The sequence below is a fragment of the Pagrus pagrus genome (genome assembly GCF_965226575.1).
Source record: "Pagrus pagrus genome assembly, chromosome: 1".
Lineage (NCBI taxonomy): Eukaryota > Metazoa > Chordata > Actinopteri > Spariformes > Sparidae > Pagrus > Pagrus pagrus.
The window spans coordinates 12165864-12179155 of NC_140185.1; the positions used below are offsets into that span (position 1 = coordinate 12165864).

At 39.3% G+C, this 13292-nt stretch overlaps 1 protein-coding gene across 2 annotated transcripts in view; it reads left to right on the forward strand.

The window, feature by feature from the left end:
- Positions 1-13292, forward strand: part of chrna7a (cholinergic receptor, nicotinic, alpha 7a (neuronal)) — a 31826-nt gene that overhangs the window by 11579 nt on the left and 6955 nt on the right. The window contains exons 5-7 of one of the 2 annotated variants that reach the window (XM_084365421.1): positions 3133-3212; positions 8578-8745; positions 8849-9043. In XM_084365421.1, coding sequence (XP_084221547.1) covers positions 3133-3212; positions 8578-8745; positions 8849-9043 — 443 coding nt within the window. Of the gene's footprint in view, positions 1-3132; positions 3213-3259; positions 3340-8577; positions 8746-8848; positions 9044-13292 lie in introns of both variants that reach the window. The other variant, XM_084365422.1, reaches the window with a different exon arrangement.

Here is a 13292-nt window from a genome sequence, read left to right on the forward strand (position 1 = left end):
TATTGTAAGGACAGATCTGCTGGGTGCTGCAGTGTAATTGGATATGCATGGTGTCAGACTCAGCATGCATGCATTGTCCTCCACACAATGTGATGAGGGAGATCTAGGAGGGATGATTAAAATGTTGGTTTTTGGCTTCTAAAACAAGATTGTTACCAAGTCACTGAATGTAATAGACTGCACACCACAGGTCTGATCTGACGTATCTGAAACATGAAGGAATTATTTGTTTTGGCTCTGTGATCTTACATATCTTACAGACATATATAACTCTAACACAAGAAATATGTATATTTCTATACACATTTCTATATTGTAACAAAACATCGGGCCTCATGCAAGAACCACAATACTTAAAACAAATTCATTCTTAAGTGGCATGTGCAAATGATATGGACGATATGGATTCAGAATTTTAGCTTTGGTATAAATAAAATTAACAAGTGGTCCGTACCTCTCGAACAGGTCGTGTAACTAAAATTAAAAAATGGAAAAATTAAATTAAACTTTTTCCATGATTCCTTTCCATTTTCAAGGAGCTTTGGCCTTTTATTTGATGTTTTTCTGGTCCCCTGACTCCACTACTGATAACGCCAAACTGGTTATGTTTTTATCTGATTTCTGACGGCAAGACTTCACGCTCTGTGGTGTTCTCTGAGTTAAGCTTTTTGCTCTTGGGCAGCATTTTTGGGAATTAAACTTGCCAGCAAATGGAGCAGAACAGATAGCCTTACATAGTAATTTTATAAAAATAATTACTTTGTTTATATAGCACTCTTTAAAATGGAATTTACAATATGATTTGACACTCACAACAAAAGCAGGATACTCAGAAGGCAACATCACAGAAAGTCAGAGAGACAAGACAGATTAAGGTAACGTTAAAGAAAGACTGAAGATTTTAATATAAATAACTACAAATAAAAAGAATAAAAAGACGGTCACAAAAGCTGGATTAAGGAGTTAGCATCGAACTGGTTCGCTCGCCAAAAAGCCTTTATAATTTTTCAGTGGGATTTTAGATTATTTTAGAAAATAAGCTCAGCGGCGAACACAAGTTTGTGATATTTACACATCTTATTCAGCAAGATAATCTTTACAAATTAACACTAATATATATTTATGATCTTTAAGCATAAATGAAACTGCCAGAAGTTAAAAGCTAATGTTAGGCTGTAAACAACTCACACTGCGGTTGCATGACTTCAACATCATCACCAACTTTGCAACCGCCTGTTGCAGAGTTATTAGTAGATGAGTTTCCGTGTTCGATGTTATGCAGTTTAATTTTCCCGACAACCTCTGTAGTCTCATTTAGCCACTTGTTAGCACTCCACCTTTCTGAAGACACATAAGCACTTTTTTAATTTAAATTTGGAGTATTGACTGGCATTCTTAATGTTGTAGAACAGAAAAGTGAAAATCTCTTAAACGTGTGTTAACCACAGACCTTTTTTCAAGCGACCAACCGAAACCTCATTAAAAAAAATCCCATTGACTTTGAGAAGAGGGAGCCGGAGGTGCAAAAGTGGTCACTTAATCCTCCAGCACTCTATAATATAAGGGGTGTTGATTGGACTGAATGTTCAGATCTCATGAACCTGCAGCTACAAATGAGAAAGTGGCATTCATCAGGTTAAATCAAGTGACTTATGATAAGTTTGTGCTAAGAGGGGTTTGCTGAATCTGACTCGGAAAACCTAAATGTACAAAGTAAGTAAGGCTCAGATATATATATATATATGTTATATATATTATAAAACTGAAATGTTCTTGCATGAGGCTCATTGCATTAACTTTTAACTTTTGGAAAAGATGTGCCTTTACAGTATGTTGTTGGGTTACTTGCTACTAAAGTTGCTACTAACATCCAGTTCTTCCTTGAAAACGCACATCATGAGCCTGATTTAAATTTTAAAGCCAGTGTTTTTAAGTCTCAAATCAGTGAAATATGACAAAACAGTATTTTGGCACGGCGCACTATTTTTAAGTGACAGCATGAATTATCCCACAAAGGCACACACAAACAGTTGGCAACTGTTATATTTGCTTCAAAACAACAGCTTTATTTCCTGCCGGTGTGGAAAACAGTCTTTAGCTCACCACAACATGAAAGCCACCAGAATGAAATAAATAAATTCAGGTGGCTTCATGTCAGAATGTGCTGGAATATTCAGCTGTTGTTTCTTCAGGTCTGCAAAGCATCAGACCCCATGTTGTCACAGGATATCCTGCTGAGAGAAGGGAATGAGAGGTCGATGAACCTCAATTTTCCACAAAACAAAAGTCTTTCGGAGCAAAAACTGGGATTTCATTTTCAGAGCTAAGCCTTTATGTTGGGTAAAAGAGGTAAAAGATCAATATGCACAAAGTGAATGCATTTCTTTGTTAAAAAGAAAGATTTAATTTCTGTAAATGAAACAACGATGCAAACAAGCAGCTCATCCTGTTAGGTAAGCTGCTCTTCAGGCAGTAACATTACACTTCAAGGTTAGTGATGCTCTGCAGTGTAAATATATGCAGCGGAGTATAGGGCTTCTCTTTGGAGCAATAAATCATTTAGACAAATGAATAAACTTGTATTAAAAAGATGGGAGAAAAAGCATTTTATTATATGTCCCTAATGGAAAATGCTTTAGACATCACCATTAATCAATCTTTAAAAGAAAGATCTGAACAAATCACATTAGAGGCACTCTGCTCCCCCAACAACTAATGAGGGAAAAAGCATTGCTCTTCATTTGTCATTGTCCCTCTGAGTAAGCCCTAATATGAGACTCTTTGAATTAGACGCTGCTGCAAGTTACGCTTTTTTTCTCCGTTTGAAGCAACTCTTTCAACTTCAGTTCAACCGTGCTTCAACCTCTCGGGAGTTCATTTAGAGGCAGTGAATTGTGGGTAACAGGGGAGAATGAGGGTAACCACTGAATAACCGTCTCCAGGGAAATGTTGCATCAGTTACGCCTTCTCATGTGCTGCGTACCTGCTGCAACAATGACTTAGAGAAATAATTGTATTTTTCCACCACATCTGTCTGTGCGTTATCTAAAAATTTGTGTGGCATCCTTTTGCTGTGCTTTGCTGCAGATAACCCACCACTAAAATACTAACACAGCTCCATGTTGTCCGCAGTGCTGATGAAAGATTTGATGCAACTTTCCACACCAACATTTTGATCAACTCGTCAGGCTACTGTTCCTACTTACCTCCAGGTAAGAGTCCCAGTTCTACCGCTAATGCAGCTCCATGTTGTCCGCAGTGCTAATGAAAGATTTCCTACTGCTTTCGGCACCAACATTTTGGTCAACTCGTCAGGCTACTGTTCCTATGTACCTCCAGGTAAGAGTCTCAGTTAGCCTTCACACTTAACAGCCCAGTTGCCAGGATAACATATTAGGAGTTAACGTTTTTGCAGACCACTGATATGTTCACAATTGTACGTGTCATAGGCTCAGACCATATTGACATTTCTATAAAAAAAATATATTATGTTCACATTACATGTTTATGACCCAAATGTCATATAAGGAGGTAGAGTGGATGGTGGTGGAGTTAGAGGTGAGAAGGCTGCCAAGCCAGCGATGCAGTTTGAATCAGCGTTTTTTAACATTTGTAAGTGTGACACCTCTTGATATTTTTAAGGATACATCAGAACAATTCCCAGCTGGTTTGTAGTGACCCAAACAGGTATTTTTAAGCCAAAACATGGTCTTTTCCTCACCCTAACCAAATGTTTTGCTGTGTTGTCACAAGACAATTTTGGTCTTGTGACAACACAATCATCACACCAAAACAGATGTTAACTCATGGGAAATGTCAATTGCTGGATTATTTCTCCTTTCCTCTGCTTTTTTTTTTGTTTGTTTGTTTTTTTTTGTTTTAAACACACAAATGACTTCAAAATAGTCAAAGATGTTTCTTGTTTTGGGTAACACCTGATTTACAAAGCTACATTTATATAAGCAGCATAAAAAGACTGTCTTTCAAATGAAATCATAACCAATTAACACATTGATAAATAAATTTTTCTCACAGGGGGTCCTCGACGCTGGGATTACTTTGATCCGCCTGCCCTGGGGGCTGTCCTGGCCTGGACGGACGGGCTGGCACTGCACCGAGGCCATCCCCAGAGCCGTGGTGTGGGCTCCTCTGTCTGTCCTGGTTGGGTGGTTCCCGTGGCGGTGCCCCCTTGTGGCCATGGATCAACATGATTTCCCAGCGTTGATGGCTCCCCAACGTTGCTTTCCTCACCTGGATCCTCAGTGCCCAGCCATACCCTATCTTATTGAGTGTGTTTGTGGCTGTGTGTGCATGCCTAAGTGAGTGAGTGGGTGCATGTACTTGTGTGTATGTGTGTGCTTGCGTGTGTGTGTCCGGAGGTGGGGGGGGGTCATGTCTTTTAACTTGTACTGCACTTTGTGTTGCATTTTTAATGTATGAAAGATAAATAATAATAATAAGAATAAATAAAGTAAGTTTAAGTTTAAATGTTTTTTATTACACAGAAAAGGAGACTAAGAAAAAGACCAAATACAGACGTGTGTACTCCCCAAGACCTGTAAACACACTCTACCTCCCCCTGGAGCCCAGTAATTATAATAAACTAACCGAGCTCAATAACTGTCTTTAGGACATCAAATCCTGGATGGCTGCCGACTTTGTCCAGCTCCATGAAAATAAAACTGAAGTTATTTTATTTGGACCTCAACACCTGACAAACATTATCTCTCCTCATCTTGAGTTGAGATTTGACAAGCAAATGAATCAAGTAGTAAAATTAAGCTTCATCATCTCCAAACTCAGATTGATTCTCTGTACCTCTGACCTGGAGAAAGTATAGAAAGTATATCCAGTATGATTACTGTATTGTCACTCTTATTTCCTTTTCCTCTCTTGTATTTGTCACTTTTTTATATTTTGTTTTCCTATGTGTGCTTTAAAGCAACTGTGATGTGTCAAGTGCTATATACAGTAAATAAAGTTGAGTTAATGTTGGAGTATGGGACTTCTATCTGCCCCTGTGGCAGTTTGGTGTCTTTGGTAATCTGTGAGGAAGCCCAGTATTCAATTCACCTTTTGCATTGAATCAACTGTGTATTCAGCCTGAGCAAATCTAGATTCAGGAATTTACATAGGCCTCTCCTATGTAAATCTACTCAGACAGACATGTGATTTGGGCCGCCCACATGTCGGGGAGTGACAAATGAACACTCTTTGGGTGTTGGTTTGTATTTAACCCCTGCCAGAAACTCATTCTGGTCAGAAGAAATTCTGTAACCTTGTTGTGGTCTTCTTCTTCTTCTTCTGCATTGAAGAACTGTGCAATGAAGAAAACTCATGTGAACCAGTCACAAAATTGGACCTGATAAAGTTTAGTTGTAATGTTCTGGTCTAAATGACGAAATAAGATTTGTCCATGTGAATATGATTTTTAAGGATGTATAATGTTATATATAATGTGGCAGTATGACATTGAAATGTGTAAGCAACCTGTCAGGTTTATGTAAAAATGGAGCCAAATGCAAGACACACACAGAGGCGGGCAGGTACAGGAACAAAAGGCAAGCTTTAATGCTGGTAACCAAAGTCTAAAATCCAAAAAGGCAAACAACAAAAAGGCAACCAAGAAAACTTAAGAGTTATACAAAAATGGAGAACAAACCATAAAACCATGTGGAACAAGTCAGGAACACGCTGAACACACAGACCAGGGTGCAGACGCAGGATGAAAGCAGGACTGACAATCAATAAACTATTACACGCATGTGATCAACTGATAAGACACAGGTGTACACAAGAAAGGCCGGGAAAAGAGACAAAGACAGGAAGTGGAAAGTAAAACATGACAGGAAATTACAAAACTAAAAATCCAAATCATGACACAACCCTCAGAACTATTCTGGCCTATTAGGGACAGTTAATAGCTGGATGTAAACATCTCCACTGCCACCACGTCTTCTTATTCTAATGAAGACACGCTTTATGACAAAACATTAGTTGTTGCAGCTTATTAAGGGCTTTAACCGTAACTGTGCGCTCCACATCCTGCCCCATCCAACCAGTTTTAAGCTTCGAGGTGACTTTCTGTAGAGCAGTGGGCCGTATCCAACAAAAATATTTGATCCTCCAGCACAAACCCCCTCATTATCTTTTCCCTGTTATAGTTTGCATCAAAATATTTGCCTAATGTATCAGAGGACAATAACTGTGATGTGGTATCAGCATTGTATCATGGTTTAATGAAACTCTGAGTCATACTCATCTTTTTAATATATTGACTTAATTTGCCTCAAAAAAAGGTTTTCGGCTCCTGCGATTTCCTCAAAATATGCAGGCGGATTTTTTATTTAATAAGATTATACTCAGAGAGCTCCCATCATTATGCTGTATAAATATGATAAACTGTGTAAACATTATGCTGTATTTTCTTTTGGGGATTTTCACTTAGTGGGACAACAACAGCTGCTGCAGAGTTTCATGGAAAGGAGCTTTGAATTCTTTCCTGAAAGCTATTAGCACAATCCTGAGAGGTTTGTTTTTTGTTGTTGCTGTTTTTAGCTTGTATTAAATTGTGTGTGCTTCTTCTTTCAGCCTTGGTTTGTTTGTTTGTTTGTTTTTTTAATTTAATGTTTTGGCAGAAATCCACCCACAATGCTGATTGATTATGCCAAAAGGTTTCTCCTATAACTTCAGGGTTTTTTGCTGAAGAAATACTGTAGTTTGGTGTTTTGGGAAATATACTCATTCACTTTCTTGTTGAGAGTTAGATAAGAGGATTGGCCACTTTCAGGTTGGTAAACTAGATATAAAGCTACAGCTAGCAGTCGTTCATTAGCTTTCCTCAGCTTAGCATATAAACTGGAAACAGGTGAAACAGCCTAGTTGCCCAAATAAAATGTCAGCATTCTGCTTTTCTGCAAACAAAAGACCAGTGCCAGTGACTCCCAACACGACATATATCACCGTTCACCAAACAACATGGCCACTGCAGAGTACCAGCTCAGGGTTACTGGACCTTCATCATATGTTCACAGTTTGATTATGTTTAGGCACAGTAACTATCTGGTAAGGTGAAGGAAAACATCATGGTTTGGGTTAAAATAAGTCCAATTTTAAACACAGATATGTGTCTTCACACTTAACAGCAGTCTCCTGGTTGAAGGTCTTGTGTTTGTGTCACCCAACCATCCTCCCCCTCCCCATTCCCAATGCGTACTTTGTCGCTGTTTATACTCTTGACCTGACATCCTCCTTTAGTGCCGTTACAATCACTGTGGCCACTTGAGGTTGCAGCCTAACAAGAAATATAAATATGGGTTGCTGCTTTCACAATGTAAGAGCAAGAATGAAAGCTGGTATCAAGGAGGCAAAGACGAGACATCCGCAGCACTAAAGATTTTTGGCAGGCGATTCAAAATATCACACTTTTTCAACAATCTTGCAGAGGCTCTCCTTCTCATGGAAACTTTAGACGTCTAAATTCTGCAGCCACATGCTCTTCAACTTTTAAAGAGGAGCAATAGTTGCTTTATATTCAACTGACATGCTGTATTTAAGAGTGGTTTTCATCTTCTTATCTAACTCTTGGAAAGAAAGCCAGTTCAATGGTCTTATCCCAGTATTTAATGTCAATACATGGATCCATCACTATCACTCTGTTAATGATTCCTTGAGCAGTGATGCACTTTTCCTGATCAAACCCCGACTGACCCACTACTGCCACACTGTGCGGTCTTAAAAGATCTATGACACTTTCTGTAAAAAACATTTGTATACAAACACATGCATGAAGCAGAAGGCCCTCCTGCTCTCCCTGGCCGGCTCTTCTTCCCCCTTTATCTCCCGGACGACACTGGCCTGCCTCGCCTCGGCATCTTGATCAATACCAGCATAAATAGCTCCATCATTGAATTTCTTCTGGATTGATTGGCTCTGTCACACGCAAATTGCCTCTCAACTTCAGTCCAAATCAACCCCCATTGGCACAAAATAGTCATTCGCCGCTTGAGCTCAACACCAAATGCGATAAATGAGCGAGAGTGTATTCAGATTTGACCGTCCCAAATCATTTCATCTTCCTGATGACTTGTCTTTGTCACTGCAGTTCATTGCAGTCGGTCTATTCGTCAGCTCCACATCTCCATTCATTCCCCGCTGAGGTTTATCATCTTCATGGCACCGAGAGAGAGGACAGACCTTGTTTACTGCCGACGTCTCATATCTTTCTTAAAAATTGATGGGAATTAGTTTGGTGCCTGCCTCTCCTGAAGAATCACCGGCCACTTTCATCTCATTGTCGTATTGGATTTTGTACTCTTGTTAGGATGGATGGCACTTGGACTCCCTATATTGCAGAGTAAAACCTCTCTTGCTGCCTCTCCAGCTGTCATTTCTCTTTTCATTCTCCATGTGCGTCCTTTATTCCAGAGTAATTGAATGAGCTCTCCATCAGTGCTCTAAATATCACTCCATCTGTTTCTGTGGCTCTCTCTTCCTCCTACAGGTGAAGCACAGTAAGTATCAAAGGACGTGTTTCTGTGATCCGTCTCAGTCTATTCATGTTTCTCACCACAACAGGGATCTTCAAGAGCACCTGTCACATCGATGTGCGCTGGTTCCCCTTTGATGTCCAGAAATGTGAGCTGAAGTTTGGCTCCTGGACATACGGGGGCTGGTCTCTGGACCTGAAGATGTTGGAGGCAGATATCACCGGCTACATCGCCAACGGAGAGTGGGATCTCGTCGGTAAGAGGGAGCTGTGGATAGCAGAGGATTTTAGAAGTATTATTGCTCTGTGTGAATGTGTGAAATGAGGGTTCAGTGGATTGTGTTTGGTTTTGTCTGCCAGAGGTTCCAGGTCAGGTGAACGAACGTACCTACGACTGCTGTCCGGAGCCGTACCCTGACGTCACCTTCACCGTGGTGATGCGGAGACGAACCCTCTACTACGGCCTAAACCTGCTCATCCCCTGTGTCCTGATCTCCACTCTGGCTCTGCTCGTCTTCCTGCTGCCTGCTGACTCTGGAGAGAAGATCTCACTGGGTTAGGACTTACATTCTTTCCCTGGAGACCATAACCATAATGACTTCTTGTCTAAACCTAAGCTTAACTGCCGAACGAAAAATCAGTGTCACTTGGTTAGGTTTAGAAATAAACATCATGATTTCGGTTCTAGTCACAACACTACTTCTGTATCTTAAGATTGTTGGGCAGTAACGCATTACTCAGTAATATATTAATGTAATATTATTACTTTTCGCAGTAACGCGTAGTGTAAGGGATTACAATTTCAAAATCAGTGATAATATTACAGTTACTATATGAAGTTAGACAGTGTTACTGCGTTGCTAGAATGCAATCTGTTTTTTTGTCTCAGGTAGGCTGTCTTACGACGACATAAACGTGCAGAAAGTCGCGTCAGCTACGAGCCAAAAAGTTGAATGCTGTCTCAGTCCAAGAACACTGTTGTCTGTTGCAGACTTTGTGTGAGCAGCAAATGCGTTCAAGCATTAAAAAAACATGTAAATTATTGAAGCATCTGATACAGCAGCACAAAAATGACAAACTTGTCGAAAAAAAACACTGGTGCTGACAATAAGAAGTCTATTGCCAGTGAAGCAGCGTGAACTCCGGCTAAAGAACAGAAGCTGGATTTCAGAGTAGGAGACATTGTGGAGAGACTTTAAGTGGACAAGATAAGTAAAGTAATATTGCTACTTTTTAATGGAGTAATAAGAGTAAATTTTTCCACTTCCTGAGTAACTTGCCCAACACTGTTGCCTCAGCCTAACCTTAACTGCTGACCCCCAAATCAGTGACAGACCTGCACACACACCTACACACATACATAAAAGCATACTGTTCATCCCTTGTCTGGCCCTGCTTCATGGAAAAAGTATAAATTAAAACCATCACAGGACAGTAGGAGAGCCACTTGGTAAATGCAATCTTACTGAAGTCAGTCAGGAGAACAGCAGAAACATCTTTTGCATGGAGAAAGCCTTCAATGCCTTTCTTTGCCCTTCTTTCAAGGAAATACACTCGCCAGATCTGATATAACTGCTGTAGCAGCTACGCCAACCTCTTGAGGAGCCGCCATTGTTGTTTTCAAACAAGCAGTTGCTCCTCTCGCTGGTCGTCACACCTAAACCACGCCTAGCATTTAGCTTGCATCCTGACAAGATATATTTGCCAGATCAAGTGATCACAGGATGATCAAGGTAGGCAATACTGAACGTTTCTTAATTGCAGTACACAATTTTCAGTTGAATTGTCCAGAAAAACGGCAAGGCTTCGACACTGCGATACAATCCAGTGCAACTGTCATATAGTGCAATAATTTGATGATCGGTGTAGAGAGCGCTTTTCAAAATCTCCCACAGGTGTTGAGACCTGCAAAGGTCAGAGCACATGACATTATCTTCACACTCATAAAAAACTATTCAGTGAGCACTCCTGTCCTGTGAATGCAGCCACAGTCAAAGAGACCTTTCTCATCATCACCCAGAATAACTTCATCTGCATTTGTTCTATTCCTCCCTTTTTTTATTCAGGTTTTTGCTTTAATTTGTTTTCATCTGTATATTTATATAAAAAAGGTAGAAAACTACTGCTAAATTTTAAAGAATTTAAAAGACCACATACTTCCACCAAGGCTCCACTAAATTCGTTATTTTATTTGATCCTCAGTAGGATCTGGATTGGATCAATGTATCAATGTTCGCAGAGTGATAAACATCACTGCATACATGTGCCAGACGAATCTGAATTACATTTTCTCACTTAAATGCATGCACCAGTTCGTGAGAAAATTGAAAACAGGTTCCGAAACACCATCTCTCCCCGTGATCCGAACATGTTATCACTTAAATTTCATTTAAACCACATCAGCAGGCTTCTGAGATATCGAGCATAGTCACAAACTGTGACCTGATAACATGACATCCATGCTGGAGGTAATAATGCAGACCAACTCTACTGCTCCACAAAGTCCAGCCTGGAAATGATCCTTATAGTTAAGTTAACATACAAGAACCTAAAAATCTACTCGCAACAAAAGCTGAACTTTCATAAGTAGGTCATATTTGTTGCAGGGCTTTTGTTCTGTTAGATGTTGAATTTTAGTAACTTTTCCAATATTAATTATTCAAGAAAAAAAAAGTTGTACTGCTGCTTCAGATGATAATTTTGTTACAATGACTATGATGAAATATGTTTGTCGCAGACCTTTTTTTCCAGCAACTAAGACGAGATGATGATGAGATAGCAACCAACGTCCTCAAACACCAGCTGTGACTACAGTATACTAACATGTAATGATGTTGATGAGAAAAGACAAGACTGACATGTAGTTTAGATGATACAAACTTAACCAAAACTCCCCCTTTATTGTCATTGACAAAAATAAGTGCAGACAGAAATATTACACTACAGACTGTGTTTTATCAGTGGAGTGGTTTTATATGACATGAACATGCTGTGTTTATTTGTCCTTCACATTACCATCGAGATTAATTTGATTTGATTTGATTTGATTTGGCATCAAAATCCATCTGAATGAATTCCTTCAATTAATACCATTAGACTTACACCTTCTGAAACTGCATTTTTCATCATTCAACCTGTTTTTCACAGTGGTGAGTTACATTACTGAAATATTACTCAATTAAAAGTAAACATACTGGTATTAAAATGATATCAATAGCAGCATTCAATCAGAGAAGTTTCCGTTTCTCCAAATCTTCGGTCTAAATGACTTTGGACTCCTCCTCTGTTCTGCTCAGTGGTCGTGGTCACCTCTCCAAACCTGCGCCTGCTGCACAGTTCTGTGTTTTTTTGTCTGTATGTCAGTGTTTTCATTGGCCTTGTGATAGGATAACCTTCTTGGCTACTAAAATGCAGATGAAAGGTTTAGATAGTGATTCAAATTGTCCTCAGGGGTTAATTAAGATTTTAAAAGTAACTCAGTAGATTACATGATGTAACGCATACACATACAAAGTATGAGGTCAATTGAATAGATAAACACTAACAAGGACTTTGACACAAGACTAATACTTAATTTAAAAAAAATAGCTGACAGAATTAAAGGTGCACTATGTAGTTTTGACTGATATTTTTTGTCTAAACAAACTAAATAAACAACCTCTCATTGTTTTCATGACTGAATAAACAAAATAAACAAACTGACCTTAAAAGACAGCACAATTTCATACTATTTTACTTTGTTTATATTTGGCGGACCCTGCCACCTTTCTAGCTTCAAAGTGTGTTCTGGGACCTTATTTTCCTCTGAGAACAGCTTGTTTATTCAGTCATGGAAAAAAAAAAAATGTTTCTGAGTTATTATAATTACCTCATAAATATCGTGAATATTAAAATTCTGAGTTTGAATTTCTTCTCCAAAACTACATAGTGACACTTTAACACCAATTACTTCAACTATAACCAGAACCAAACACTGGCCACTCGATGTCAGTAGTAGATCGAGGCACAAACAGTTCCCTCACAACAGCTGAAGGTTAACAGGAGAAGACGGGTAAGTTATTGGAGAGCAGACAATAAAACATTCAGTCTGGATACTTTTTGAAGTCTCCTTGGATGTAGTTCATAAAAAAATACATCACTGGAAGATGCTGTACAGTCAGTACAGAAATACCTCCCTCCATATGAGCACTATGATTGACTGAGAGCACTATTTTGTGTCCATCCATTCAGATTTGTTTGTACAGTATTTTCTTATCCTGTCAGCTCATCTTACATTCTTCCTGAAGCTGCATTAAATTTAGATGATCGCGAGCCAAAGTACAGGTGCATTTCGTTCCGCTGGCCCACTTCTGTGCCCCTTGGCTGCTGCTAGGGAGAGAATTTCAAATTTGTAGTCCATGTGAATCTGAAACACCCCTCTATACATACTTTTCTAGTCCTACAAGAGGATTTCAATGTCAAATTGAGTTTGGCTAGCTGCCTTTTCTGCACATCAATGACCGTCAGCTCTCAGTCAACATTCAGTCAATACAAACTTATACATAGCTCACTATATAGCCTAACATCCAGGTGTATTTGATATATTCGCCCAGCCTTGCTCTAAACACATAGAAGCTGCTGAGATCCTGATAAAGCCCATGTACATAAGACTTCATATATTGCTCCATATCAAGTGTTGCTGAGGTGACAGAGTTTCCTGAAATCCATTAGTTTCTTACTCTTATTTCCCAAATGTTAATGTTACCATTACTGCAACAATGACTGAATGCAATCCTGAATGCTGCTACACTGCAAAAACCCCAAA